The 14210-nt window shown below is 38.9% G+C and overlaps 1 protein-coding gene across 1 annotated transcript; it reads left to right on the top strand.

The window, feature by feature from the left end:
* Positions 1-432: 432 nt before the first annotated feature.
* On the top strand, positions 433-13069 carry cbx6b (chromobox homolog 6b). Its single transcript, XM_067570830.1, has 5 exons — positions 433-1522; positions 6869-7155; positions 7644-7881; positions 9160-9339; positions 9925-13069. Exons 1-5 carry the CDS (start codon positions 809-811, stop codon positions 10153-10155), a joined length of 1650 nt encoding a protein of 549 aa, XP_067426931.1. The 5' UTR covers positions 433-808; the 3' UTR covers positions 10156-13069.
* Positions 13070-14210: the final 1141 nt, after the last annotated feature.

The raw sequence follows: 14210 nt of genomic DNA, 5'->3' as shown, positions 1-14210 counted from the left end.
TCCTGCAATGTGTTGCTGAGCTAGAAAATATTAATCCAAGGGGAGGGGAAAAATCATTTTCTGATGTAATACAGATGGCTATGAATGCAGGAAAGCTCTAGTTCAGGACTGCATCTTTAATAAAAGCTGTAGAAAAAAAAGGAAAGTCACAAAGAGGCATGTTTGTGCAGCTTTTTTCATACAAATAACCCAGTATTTGTGAGAAAATGTTAACATATCCTCTGAGGCTGCATAGAACATGGCTTTTAGCTCATACTGCAACCTATAGAAAATCAGATGTGTTATTGAGGGCAGTGTGGAATATCCTTATCCCACAATAAGAGAACAAAAACATAATTTCATACATTGCTGGAAAAGTTAGCTCTAGGCTACTGGAAGAGGACAAAAAGTCATATGTGTTGTCTAACTTCGTCTCCCTCTCTCGCTCTCTCCTACAGTATGTTCGTCTCTCTCCCCTCACTCTGCCTTATGGAGGCTATTAACAGGCTGGATTTTGCCGAATACCAGGGACATGCGCGCTGCACAGGAGGAGGAGGAGGAGGTGAAACAGACTGCCTGCTTCTGATGTTTGGTGTTGACTCGATGATCACTCAATTATGGTGCGGAACTCTCAATGTCTAATCGCCTGTCCTTGTGAGGAAAAGTAAACCGTTTTTTTTTCTCCATCCTATGCAAGTAATTTTATACTTTGTCTGTTTTGGAGCTTTTTAGTTTCTTGCGGATCCAGAGTGTTATTATTAGATTTTTCTAATAATCGATCGCCCCCGCCGCCACCCTGAAGTTCATTGTTATAATCTTGGCCGCCGGGATGGTGGCCTTCATCGGAGCGGTAATCTGCATCATCGCGGCCGTCCATACCGGAGCCTCCAAGGCTGCCGCGGCTCAACAGCAACCAGCAACCGACAACCACTCGCTGTATCCGGACGCCGCGGTGCAGACCCCCGCTGCCGGGGGCTCGGTAGCCCGGCCCGGATCTTTGGGCGCTCTCCATGGTTCTGAAACGCCCGCATCGGAGGCGCCGACCTTTAACATCGGGCTCGGCGGGCTGGACGGGGTCACCGGACTCACCGGACATGACCCAAAGGTCAGTCGACTCATCTGCACGCCGATCCCCGCCGGGGAATGCAACCCGAAAAACTTTCAGCAACAAGCGGACGACCCGTCGCTATACGCGGGCGAAGATTGGGGTTTTCTCCGCACCACCGCGGAGGAGCTCCGGCAGACCGTTCTGCAGCAGAAGGACCAAATATTAACAGACCAGCGGACCATCAGAGAGCTAACGGGGAAACTATCAGAGTGCGAGAAGGGGCTGGACGGCCAAAGCAGCATCGCAGATAGACGTGGGAGCGCTGCGGGGCTGTGGGGGAGCAAAGGTGCGGCAGAGGAGACGCACCTGGAGCGGATCATGGTGCGGGACAGCCCGTTGTCGACATCTGACAGTGTCCACTTGCTCACCGTTAGGGCTGTGGATGAACTGGAGCAGGCTATCACTCAGCTCAAAGACCGTATAGAGAAACTGGAGGTAGGTGAAGTGTGAAAAACAACATCCCTTCCTCATAAATCATCCTCTGCATGAAACTATAAAACACGACACAGGCGTAATTAATCCCAAGGAGCAGTCCTCGATCCCACATGAATGCATTTTAAAGGCAAAGAAGGATCTCCTAATTAGATTAAACCGGAATGGTGTTTCACTGGTCTGATAACTGCTTTGAATATTTCAGTACACCTTCAACTCTACAGCTTGCTTTAAAAAGATTAAATCAATGTCTAAATGTGTCCCTGTTTTCCCTGTAGTCCCTTCTGATATCTAGGCATGTAGGAGTGGTTTAAGTGAAGGTCTTCATTTTGAATGAGAAGTGAGTTGTCGAAAAGGCTTTGTGGATACTGGCAGTCAGATATTCCTTTTTTTTCTATGTAAACACCAAGTAAAGCTTATCACTAATTAATAGGTTTTTTTTTTAAAACACACGCAACACAGCAGAGAAATTACTTACTTACAATATAATCATTTAATTGAATCACGTGATTTAATTTAAAATTATATTGAATGTTAATTGCTGATGACATCCGCATTTAGTGATTGTGTGTAATTATAGTTGGTCATTTGTAAATGTCTTTACTAATACATGAATTGATTGTTTTGGCAACATACAGTAGGTGTATAATCTATCATGCCAAGAACACTGATTGAAATTTAAATGAGAAATAAAGACAGAGATGAAGAGAAAGGCAAAGGGGGAAAAACAGGAGGGTGAAGAGAGATGAGGATAAGGATAAAGGGGGAGGAGAAAAAGCAGCAGCAACAGCAGCAGCAGGAGGTGGAGGTGGAGGTGGAGGAGAGAATATAGCAGAGTAACATGAAACATGTTCTTATCTGACCACAATCCAGTGATGTACAACCTCATTTTTGGCTAGAGGGATTCCATAAATAATTTATGAGTTTCCTATATTTGTTGAAAGCACAGGCTTCTCCTCCGTATAGTAGCTACTCCTCACTCAAGGGTAGTTTATGTAGGACATGCCGGTATGGGTCATTTTCTTTGTGGATTATGTGCACTTTGTGTCGTCTATTTTTCGTAATTCTACCATCAGATGAAAAAAGGGCTGAATGTAATGTCTGTGTTTTTGGTTTTTCAAGAATTAAGAAATTTGGACTTCTCAGTGCACATTTTCCTCTGACAGAAAAAGATCTGATGCATTTCACAGGTCTCAAGGTGATCTGTAATTTTGTGCAATTTTAGTATAATAACATGTAGTTTCTGTGATGAGCCATCACCACTATAACACGATTGTTCTCACCCGCTCTATCTTTCTTCAATATCCAAGTCACGTTTCTATGTACATTAGATACTTGGCCTATTTCAGTAGCACAGTATAGTATTTACATCAGATCATGTGTTACAAGAAGAGCACTCATCTGGGAATATTACTCAGGTCAAATAACTGTGTTAAGTTCCTTAGCTCCTAAGGTTCCCTCTGGGATGTGGTCTGCTCAGATTGCTTTGCTGATCATCCAGTCGCTCCAGTCGCTAGATGTTCACATATTTTTCTACAACTAGAACCCTTACAGTCACCACCTCTCTTCACTTGCAAGACAGAAAATTTAAATTCACAGGCAACATCAATTATTAGTATCCAAATCACATACAACTATATTTCCTGCCTGTTGCCTGATGTTTCACAAGTAGTATCTGATCTGACATGATGCAAACAAATGGTGTGAATGTGTAGTTAATGGTTTTCCATTTCTAGCAGTACATTTGGTACCACAGTTTCTGTTCGTAGCTTGAGCAGTTACGATGGTGGTAAGCTCTCTGTAATATCAGGCTCATCCAGCTCCAGTGCAGTGATACACCACACTGTGCTTTATTTTATTGATAGCTGTGTTTGAAATAAATGTGTGAAAATGAGGAGCAATGTCTTCTAGCCTATACTATATGACTTAGACTCACCGAGAGCTTTATTAAGAAAACCTGAGCGATCTAATGCAATCCAATACAACAGCTCTGCCATAAATTCTACTTTTACGAAGCATATGGTGTATTGGAGTACTGGAGTGCATTATATTAAAAAGTGTGAGAAACACTTCTCAATATAATGCACTCCAGTACACCACCACCATGCACCACAACATCAGTTATAGACATAAAGTAGAATTATCGCCTTTCTGAAAATGTCAAAAAGAACTGAAAAGTATAGGCCAAGCTTTGTGAAAGTAGAAGCTGTTGTATTGGATTGCATTAGATTGCACAGGTGTTCCTAATAAAATGCTCAGTGAGTGCATATTCTATATCATTTTAATTTTATGATTGATAAAAGGAAAGATTCTCTTTTTCTTATGCAGTTGGTTTAGTTGTATTTTCAGTGCTCATATGGACTGAAAATGTGACATTTATGCATCTGTAATTCTGTGTAGTAATTGTCCTGAAATAAAGTAAGATATGGCAATTATAGTTTGTATCAAGCACCTGAACAGGCAAACACAAATTTTCTTAAGTTTTAATAAGAGCATAATTAAAGCATGAAGCGTTATGGCTACAAAAAATGTGAAAAACCTTTAACATGTAGCATTATATTTGTTGACTTAAGAACAGTAATAATGCTTGTACCACACATACACCACTCTTGATTTATTTTGTACACAGTCTTGCATTTATGCATTTGAGGATATTGCAGTTTTATTAGTTTTCTCCCTAGAAATGCCTGACATCTGCACATGTAAATACCTGCCTCAGAGCCTAACCGCAGGCTCAATAACAGAACTGAAATATTAGAGAATAGATCACCTATCATGCCAAGATCCATAGAAGTGTTTGTGATTTTAGCTGCTCCATTAGAATATGTATGTTTTCAGCAAATGCATCACAGTAAGGTGCATACTTGTCATTTTTAGTTCAGTTTTCAATGGACACATTAACTACTACGGCAAATGTAATTGTGCTTCAGAAAATAACACATTCAACACAGTATACTTGACAGTTGAAATATAGTAATAAAATATCAGGAATGTTTGGGAATTTTCTTGTTGACTTTAGCACAAAATGTATCTTGAGAACCGTGTTTGTATGGATAGAGTGATATGTATATTAGTAAAACATACATTGTTAAAAAGGACAGAGTGAGGATTACATTGGTGTTTCCATCCATTGTGTATCTCTTTTGGGACAAAAATCAATACCTGCCAATATTCTTTTAGAATATATAAAAATGTGAACACATGTGTGTTCTTTTACTTAAACTAGCTGGGCTCACATGAACTTCTCTCCGAATCTACATTTGTTATCATTCATTATCATTTCATAGTGTCACTTTTTCTCATAGTAGTTATCAATGTAGAAAGTAATGCCCTTCCGCCATACTCTAGCTTTAGTTTCTTTCCAACATCTTATACAACATAGGTAAGCACAGTGCACACTGTATTGCTCAGAGTGCACTGTGTGTATTTTTTGTAGTAATTCCCTTGTGGTCTCTATGTATTTCAGTTGCTGTGAAAAGATATGCTTGGTGAATATACTGGCCCACGTAGGTTTTTAGGTATCTTGCAGAGTCCAAGCCACATTCCTTCCCTTGTGGTTGGGTGTTGTTTTTTTTAATATCAGTGAGCCATTATGCAACGATGCCTAGCAAATTGTTGCTCACTAAAATAGTTCAGACTCTTGGCAGCCTCTCTGACTTTCAATTATTTATTGTGTTATACCTAATTAAGAAAATATCCCTTTAGATATGAGATGGCTCTGCTTGATTTGATCAGACCCAAAACTTGTTTAACTTGTGGCTACAGTGGAATTATATGTCACAAGTGCTTTAAAGTGTATTTAACCTAGCTAACATATCATCCAGTATATCAATTCTAAGCAATGTTGCAAAAGCATGCCAATGCTCAATCAAGTAGCTCAGCTATGGTAAGCTTCGAATTTCAATATGAAGGAAACAAGAGTCTACAGCCATGCTAGTGGCTCTGTGAGGTTGTACTTACATAGGCAGAGTGATGCTTTGAGCTAAATATCCTGCTAACATGCTCACAGTGACAATGTTAACATACAGATGTTAAAGGGGCCATATTATGCACATTTAAAGGTCTATATTTATATGCTGGGGCCCTGCTGGAATACCTTTGCATGATTTACAGTTAAAAAATCTCCTTATTTAACTCATACTGACCCTTTACACAGCCCCTATGTTCAGCCTCTGTCTGAAACAGGCTGTTTTAGCTTGTCTTTTTAAGGCCCCCCTCCTGATGAGCCCACTCTGTTCTCACTGGCCAGCTCTTGGAAGTTAACCCTCGTGTGATTTCTGCCAGCCCCGGAGGCTACTTGAACAAACCATGAAACAAACTATGGTAGTAGGCTTTCACTACTTTTTTCGTTCTTGACTTAAAATGTACATGTTTGAGCCAAACTCGGATCCAAAATATGAGAGTGAACAATGCAAACAACTCATGGAAAACCTCAGCAACAAAGGCCAAGGACCGACGGCCGTTTACGGGCATGCGTGACGAGCCAACGTCAGCTCGTCAGCAAAAGTACAAAAAAACGTAGCAAACAAAGCACTAAGATTAGGTTGAAGCCTGGGCTTTTGGACTTGCAGGGAGCATTTCTACATATGTTAACATCAAGTTTTGGAACTTTGACCATTTTTAACATAGACATCTGATATGATAACAGTAGAAAAGTTAAGGGGTCACCAAAGTCAAATTTACCTTGCAGTGATCTTGATTATCTGTAGAAAATTTCACAGAAATCTGTCCATTAGTTGCCTGAAAACCATAACTGTCAACTTCAAGGTGGCGCTAAAGGAGAAGTCAGGGGATCACCAAGTCAGTAGGATTCATCCTGTGAGGAACATGAAAGTCTGTACAACATTTCATAACCATCACATATTTATCAAGACATTTTACTCTGAACCAAAAACATCAACCTACTTGTGGTGATAGAGGAAAAGTCATTGTCATTAAGATGTATCCTCTGGGAACCATGAATATCTGTTTTTCAGAGCAATCCATCCAATAGCTGTTGAGACATTTCATTCTGGACTAAACCAACTAATTGAATAGCCACCAAGTATAAGGAAAAAGCATTACATTAACTAAGGCATATTGAAACCTTATTAAATCAGCTGCTAGATGTATCCCCAGGCGTAATGTAATGTTTCTGAGAAATCAATTATTTACTAGGTCGAAGAATTTTGCTTCTCATATAGGCAGGAAACCACAGTATAATCATGAGAACCACTGCTATAGCTAGTTTGATGGTGTTTTCATACCATAGTGTAGTGCCTTAACTGTACACCATAGCAAGTACCTTACAGTATTTTACCAAAGACAGTAAAACCCATTTTGAACCAATTTTGTCTTCCTCCTCTGCAGTCAGACATTGGCCCATTTCCTCACAACCAGACGGATGGCAGTACCTCAGGAGCACCAGAGGAAGGCGGGATATCTGGCGGCCCAGAAAAGTTGGCCGATCCTGGGCACAGAGCTGGTGCCGAGAGGCCCTGGAGGATGGAAGACTTGGAGGGGGAGCTTGAGCGGAAGGTGGAGCTGCTTGAGAAAGAGAGAAAAGCCCTGAGGCTAGAAACAGAGAAACACAGACAGGAAATCGACCAGGGCATCAATAAACTACACCACCGAATCTCAGTACTGGAGGGAGGTAGGTATTATGAGAGAGGAAAAAAGAAAGTTGTCATAGAGAATGTGTGTGTATGTGTGTGTACATTTAATGTGCATATTAAAATGTTGTAAAAAGGTTTACAAAATAATGAGAGAAATGATAAGTGACTGTGATTAATGACTTACATGAGGACTCAAGTCGCTAATCACGAGCAATAACATGGCTAAAAATGACCGCAGATGTTTCATTTTTGTATTACTGTTAATCAAATCAAGCCATGGAATTTCTTTATGATGAATAAATTATGTTTAACATATGTAAAGCAAAAAAGATCAGAAAGACTATAAAATGCATGCTGATGCTTAAAAAAAAACAGTTCAGATTATGTCATGTGAGGAAAGTGCAGCTAGATGAGAAAAGCAGGAAATCTATTTGATCTTCTTGCCAGATCACATTGATTTCCCTTTGCATTATCTATCACTTTCTCCTTTTGTTCTCTTATTTATACTCTCTTTCTGTTTTCTCAGGTAGCTCAGGGCATTCTTTCCCAGAGGGCTACAGACTGTCCTTCCCAACTCGGACAAACTACATGTATGCTGTTTTGAAACACCCCATCCCAAAACTGCGGGCCTTCACCATCTGCTTGTGGCTACGGCCCGCAGAAGGAGGCATCGGTACACCCCTGTCTTATGCAGTTCCTGAACAACCAAATGAACTGGTGCTGCTACAAGGCCTGCATACCCCCACTGAGCTGCTCATCAATGACAAGGTACTTGTTCAGTCAGGCTGAGCATCTACTGTATACCTGCAACTGAACTGTCTACTGCTTGTGTGCAATTGATTTTCCCGAGGAGATTTATATCATGGTCTCTGGGTCATATTTCATATTATTTATTGATTCATTTCCTAAAATGTTTCATTACTGTACTCAACTCGTATAGAGAGTTCATCATTAGAAACACATATTGTGCAACATTGTTCATCAGAACTTTATTTTAAATTCTAGTAAAGATGAATACATACATATTGACATTTGCGATTAATAAATGAATATTAACAATAATTGTGTAATATATTGAACATATTGGCAACATACTGCTCAACATGTACATAAAAGCAGTGTGTATGCATTGTTTGTGTTCTTGAAGAAACAAACTTTGGCATGCTTTTTAAATATGGAGCCCCACTATCCATTTGAACATATATTTCAATACAGAAATGTCATTTTTCAATCTATGTCAGTGTGTCTGTATTACTGTGATAATACACAAGACATGCAGAATTTGTTAGATTTAATGGTGTCAAAGGAAGCTTCAAATTAAGAACTTGTTAAAATGACTTTATGTGTTCCCAAAAATATGGGACTGTTCAAAACTTTTCTTTTGGTGGCTTTAAAAAAGAATGGATGAACAGTCTGCAGCCTTAATCTGGGATAGATATAGAATGAGAGACTTGAAGGCAACCAGTGTGCATATCTTTCTACAAGGCTCACTGACTGTTTGAATTTTTAAAAGTTGTACTCAATTAAAAAAAAAAATCTTGATTAGAATTTATAATGTCTATTACGGAAGAAAAGCTGTACTGTATTAGCATACAAATACATAGAACACATCAAATGAAATAGCCAATTAAGTAGACAAGCTAAATAGGCTCATGCATGTGTTTAAATGACAAATGAAGGTACCACCTTGTCAGCCTTGGAGGATGGTGTAGTGCAGTGCAGTGGTTTTAGATATAATTCAGTGAAGTCATTATGGTAATAGATGCCTGGAGGAAAAGTTGTGTGTCCTTGGAGGCAGCAGAATGACTTTGGGACTGAAAAAATACTGTATAATAGCCAACACTTGTACCCTGAAGAAAAAGAAGATTAAATGGATGACAAAAAATACTGCTATGTAGCTACAGCTGCACCACTATCATGCAAAGATACAGTATATCACATCCAGTTGCCAGATGACATGTCTTACCTTAAAATGTGTATCATTCAGAAACAGCATAGTACAATCATCTTCTTTGTCTGAACTGCCCCTTCCCTTCCCTACTGTAGGTGGCGCAGTTGCCTCTGAACCTCTCCAGGGGCAGCTGGCAGCACATCTGTGTGAGCTGGAGCCAGAAAGGAGGAGCCTGGCAGGCTTACCAGGGGGGAAAGCTGAGGGGCGAGGGCCAGGCACTGGCAGCTGGACATCACATCAGACCTGGAGGAGTGCTCATACTGGGGCAGGAGCAGGTGAATTCATGAAAGAGTGAGCAAAAGACCGAATGAATGACAGCTTAGAGGCAGGCATAAGGTGGGTAGGGCATTCCAAAAGAAATTAAATTTGGTGTGCTATTGCCGACTACAGCGTTGCAAGCAAATAATAGTTTACCCTGCTACAACTCTGGGTCTTTTCACTTACTGGCTTCTCCATGAGTTATAAATAAAACCATTAAAGACTGAGAGTGTAGACACAGTAAATCTGCAAATTCAATTTAGTTTGGAGAACACTGTCAAAGTGTTGAGGTAGTGGGTGAATGAGGTGTATGTCTGCATAGATCCAGGCACAGGAAACGATGGTCATAAGCAACAAGAGTAATAGCCTTTGAGACCCACGTCCATAACCAAAAGAACCCCTCCTTTGATTTGTAGTCCTATGTTTATACTGGTCTCCTTTCATCACATCTTCATCTTCCCAAAAGCAAGTCCACAGTCTTACCCAAGGCAGCAAAACAGCCCAAGCTGACCCTGCGTCTATATGTGTTTTTGTTTTTGAATCATCATCCCTCTTCAATCATCTTTCTGTTATCCATCTAACAGGTCTTGTTTTTTCTCTAGGATTCCGTGGGTGGAGGTTTCGACTCATCCCAAGCCCTGGTAGGAGAGTTGTCCCAGGTGGGTCTTTGGGACCGGGTGCTGTCCTCTAGCCAGGTGGCCAGCTTGGCTCGCTGTGGCAGAGTAACCCAGGGCAGTGTGGCCCCCTGGACTGAGGGTGGAGTCGAGGTTTACGGTGGAGCCACCAAGGACCCTGGGGAGCCTTGTAGTAAACACAGCCGGAGCTCTCAGTGACCGACAGAGAAAAATCAGTGAGGAAAAGAGAAGTGACACAACGATGACGGGGAAAGGTGTAGCCCTTTTAAGAAGTTCCATCAGCCCAGTATTACTGGATTTTTTAAACAACTCTGTGTGGCATGGACTAACAAGTATGTAAAAAAAATGAAAATGAATGGTATATTTATATGACATGAGTAGAGGCTTTGCAGTTACTTCAACAAACTTCTAGCAACCACAGCCAATGCCATCATGGAGGTCCACTGGTATTAAATTTGTGTAATAATAATTTAACAAAATCTCCAAAGCATGAAGCAAAAAAATTAAATTCAAGTTAATTTGAAAAAAATTGAAAGCAAAAAAGTTACCCCGCAAGCAAAACTTACAATAAAACTTTTATGGTCACTTTTTTCAGTTTTTCTGCTTAATTTTTCGGTTTCGGTTCTGACACAAAGTTCTCATGTGGGTGGGTGTTACATTGCTGCATGCCCATTAGACAGTTACTTTAGGAGGGTCAATGGTAAGTTGTACTACTTGTTGCACTTCCAGACCATTGAAAATGGAAAATTCTGAGCTGAAACTGAAAAGTTCAACAGCAAAACTGAAACATTAAGCATCAAAAAGTGGTGACAAAAGAAAAAATCCTGATCAGTGAAAGAAAAGTGGAGAATATTGTAATCAAATGTTTCACCTTTGTATAGTTTTATCAAAAGTTCTGCATTTGAGGTCACTTTTTTAGTTTATTTTTTCGCTTTTCATTTATGTTTTTGATCGATGATGGAGATTTGTTCACTTATTATAACAAAATTTAAACCCATACACTGGAGAACTGTGCAATACAAGATGAGATTCCTCATTAATATAGCTGTAGTATGGGTTTACTGTAGTTCACATTTTGTATGTTACATGCACTTTAGGAGTAATACAATAGTGTGATAAAGTTGTCTCTAGACTAAGTCCACAGTAAACTATGTTGTCATTGGTCCAGATCCTCCTCTCCGCTTTGTTAGCAAACCAGCAAGTAGTCTAATTAAGAAAAACATCTAATGTAAATGTTAACATTATACTACTAGCCAACAATTGAACCCTCTACTAGCTATTATCTAATGAGCAAATGTGTTAGCAACAACACGGTGATGGTTAACTGCAAGAACTACAGTATGTATGTATCAGGTATTACTGGGGATATTGTCAGTTCACAGTTAAAATCTGTGCATAAATGAAAATTGTTTATTTATTCTGAAACAGCCAAGTTGTAAGAAATTCAATAAGATGTTCACAGCTATTGTAGCTTAAGAGCTGTTGACCTCCTATATGGCTGCCAGAAGTTGTGTCAAGCCAGCTGAAAGCAAGGCCACAGTAGAGTTAATTAGGGGCTGTGACAGCTTTGCAGTTTGGGAGTCAAGGTGAGATGATGAAAATGTTGGAGAAAGGGGTAGGATGAATATTAAGTAGTTAATAGCAGCAAGGAATAGATGATGAAAGACAAAGGAAAGAGGGAGGAGAGGGGAAAAGAAATTATTCAATTTTCAGGAGCTTTTATAAAGGGATGCTACATTGTTTTCACCTCTGCATGATGTACAGTATCCATATACTGTCTTGCCACTGCAATGTGTTTCTCACAAGTTTCACAAAAGTGGACAGTGCCTCCTGCATCTTAGACTTGTAGGTGTATTTTTTATTTTATTTCATTTTATTTTTTTGTCTATTAAGGCCTGACGGTCACTTAAGTTTCCTAACAGAGTCACTGAACAAATCTAAAATGAGAGGAAGAGTCTTATTCACTGAGGAAATCACCACCACTGACATAATCTTATTCTTTTTTGGATGCATTCTACACATTTCTTCATAAGCTTTTGCTCCTATATGTCATTTTGTGGGAATTTAGGAAATCAAGATCAAAGTATGTGGTCTGATCAAGGAAACTTTTGGCTTTATGTTGTAGTACAGATTCATACATTATGTTCTTTAAATTAAAGTTTTTTAAAGCAAACTTCATATATTTTAAATTTACATAATACACTCACAATTATTTTTAGATATCAACTGTTTCATCTTTGCAATTTTATACATTCAACCACTCAGTAACGTGGTGTAACAACCTGCAACCTCCAACTCTTTCAACCTTCCTACATTCCATGCATGAGTTGTACTGTGTGTTTGTAACACGCCTTGTTGCATCCAATATGTTTCTGAAAACCAATCTCTGATCATGTTTGTACTCCAAAATCCTTTGGACAATTATTCTTTTCTGTTATATGAGACATGATGTTAAAGACAGATTGTTAATTTCAATATTTCCAAAACACTGGCTCTCCCCAGCTTATAAAAGTGGAAAGTGCCTGCCAGGGTATTTGTACCCGTGTAAACAAATCATCTAACTTATCCTGACGGAAAATGCACACTGCAAGATATTTTGTGCTAATTAAGCATCAGTGTTTCTGTCCCTGGTGAATTTTCAAAAGGTTTCAAGAGAATTTTAAGAGGTTTTATAAAACATTTGAAAATACAGGACTCAAAACGTCTGTGCAGTGCCGCCTAAACTGATGCTAAATCAGGTCAAAATAATCTTGTTGTGCCTAATAGTGTCTTTGATGATGCCTCTTTGTCTGCAGTGTTATTATGAATATTATGCCTGGTGTCTGCTCAGCTCATGTCAGAGCTTTTTTGGGCTTTTTGATAGTGGTGTGGCATTATTCTGTTTACGATTATTGGAACTGAAAGCAGCTTTTTAACTATCTGGAATGTTTGTCTTTTCTTACATGCCAATTCAGTTTTTATTTTTCACTGTATGCATTGGTATCTGTCTATTTACTTGTTATTGTGTGTATTAATACTGTATGTCTATGTCTTGTTTGGTGTTGTATTGTTCTGCACATGTGCCGTGTACAAATGTCAAAACTTTAAAATTAAATTCCTAATTTTTCGATGTACAGAATGTGAATCTTTTTATAGTATCTCTGAGCTAATACTGTATTAGCATCAGGAAGAAAGTGCAATGAATTACGTTTATAAGAGTGCCAGCTGCTCTTTTATCCAAGGATACACACACACACACACATACACAAACGCTTGTCAGTGAAGTTCAGCAGTAACCAAACAGCAAAGGTTAGGTTTTAACTTTGGTAAGGACATTTTTTTGTCAGACAGCCAAAATAATTGTGTGCACTTGCTCTCTATCACTCTTTTCTCTTTCATAGGCACATATACGCACACACCTACACACATAAAGAGCCTGACTCTGCTAAATGTTTCCTTTACTGAATATGAATTTGCTGACTTGCCTGAAACCGGACTTGTATCATGAATTTTTCTCTGATTTTTACATTTTATTTTATTTAATAGACAACTTAACTATAAACCTGAAACCAAAATTAACATTTAAAATTAACATATCATAGACTGTCATAATAAATGTTTCAAGAAAATAAGGATATAGAAAACCTGTAGGTGATGCGCTGCTGAGATTCTGACCTTCTTTCAGTTTGTGGATTTTCATTCAACTACTGAACTCATGGCTAGATCTTTAACTATGACATCAGAGTGTGTGTGTGCTGCTCAGGCTGCTGCTGGCAGGATTTTCATAATAAAATGATGCCACACATTCACAAACAGATCAGTTGGACAAGCTGTGGCTAATTTAGCTTATAAATAATGTTCATGTTTTAATGACACATATGCAATAATAACTCAATAACTCTTGATCCACTCATGGAAAAGGGGAGAGATGGCATTAAATAGTAAATATTTCTCCAACTAATTTCAAAGATTAATATTTGGATTGATTACAGAACATTTTTATTAACTAAGGTCAACTGTCACTGACACTTTGGTTCTTCTTTAAAAGGGACCACATGTTTAAATTGCTTTTGGGAGGAATTTCACCAGCAGTAATAAAGTTGTTTAATTAAACAGCATGTCTGAGCAAATTAGCTAACAACACCTAATGCCTGAAATTAAATATAATATAAAATGATCTTAGTGTTGTCTTTTGCATAAAATGCACAAACCTGGCAACTTTGCCCAGATGTTACCATTACAACTGCGTGGAGTTAAAATGACTAGTTTGTTTA

The sequence above is a fragment of the Thunnus thynnus genome, chromosome 17 (genome assembly GCF_963924715.1).
Source record: "Thunnus thynnus chromosome 17, fThuThy2.1, whole genome shotgun sequence".
NCBI lineage: Eukaryota > Metazoa > Chordata > Actinopteri > Scombriformes > Scombridae > Thunnus > Thunnus thynnus.
Note: the sequence above shows the minus strand (reverse complement) of the source record. Positions and strands in the feature narration are given on the sequence as shown.

Excerpts from the sequence above, each read along its gene's own strand:
- cbx6b (XM_067570830.1), top strand. The coding sequence starts at position 809 with ATGGTGGCCTTCATCGGAGCGGTAATCTGCATCATCGCGGCCGTCCAT. Across the intron at positions 7,156-7,643 it reads TCAGTACTGGAGGGAGGTAG|CTCAGGGCATTCTTTCCCAG; the intron begins GTATTATGAGAG and ends TTTCTCAGGTAG. Across the intron at positions 7,882-9,159 it reads AGCTGCTCATCAATGACAAG|GTGGCGCAGTTGCCTCTGAA; the intron begins GTACTTGTTCAG and ends TCCCTACTGTAG.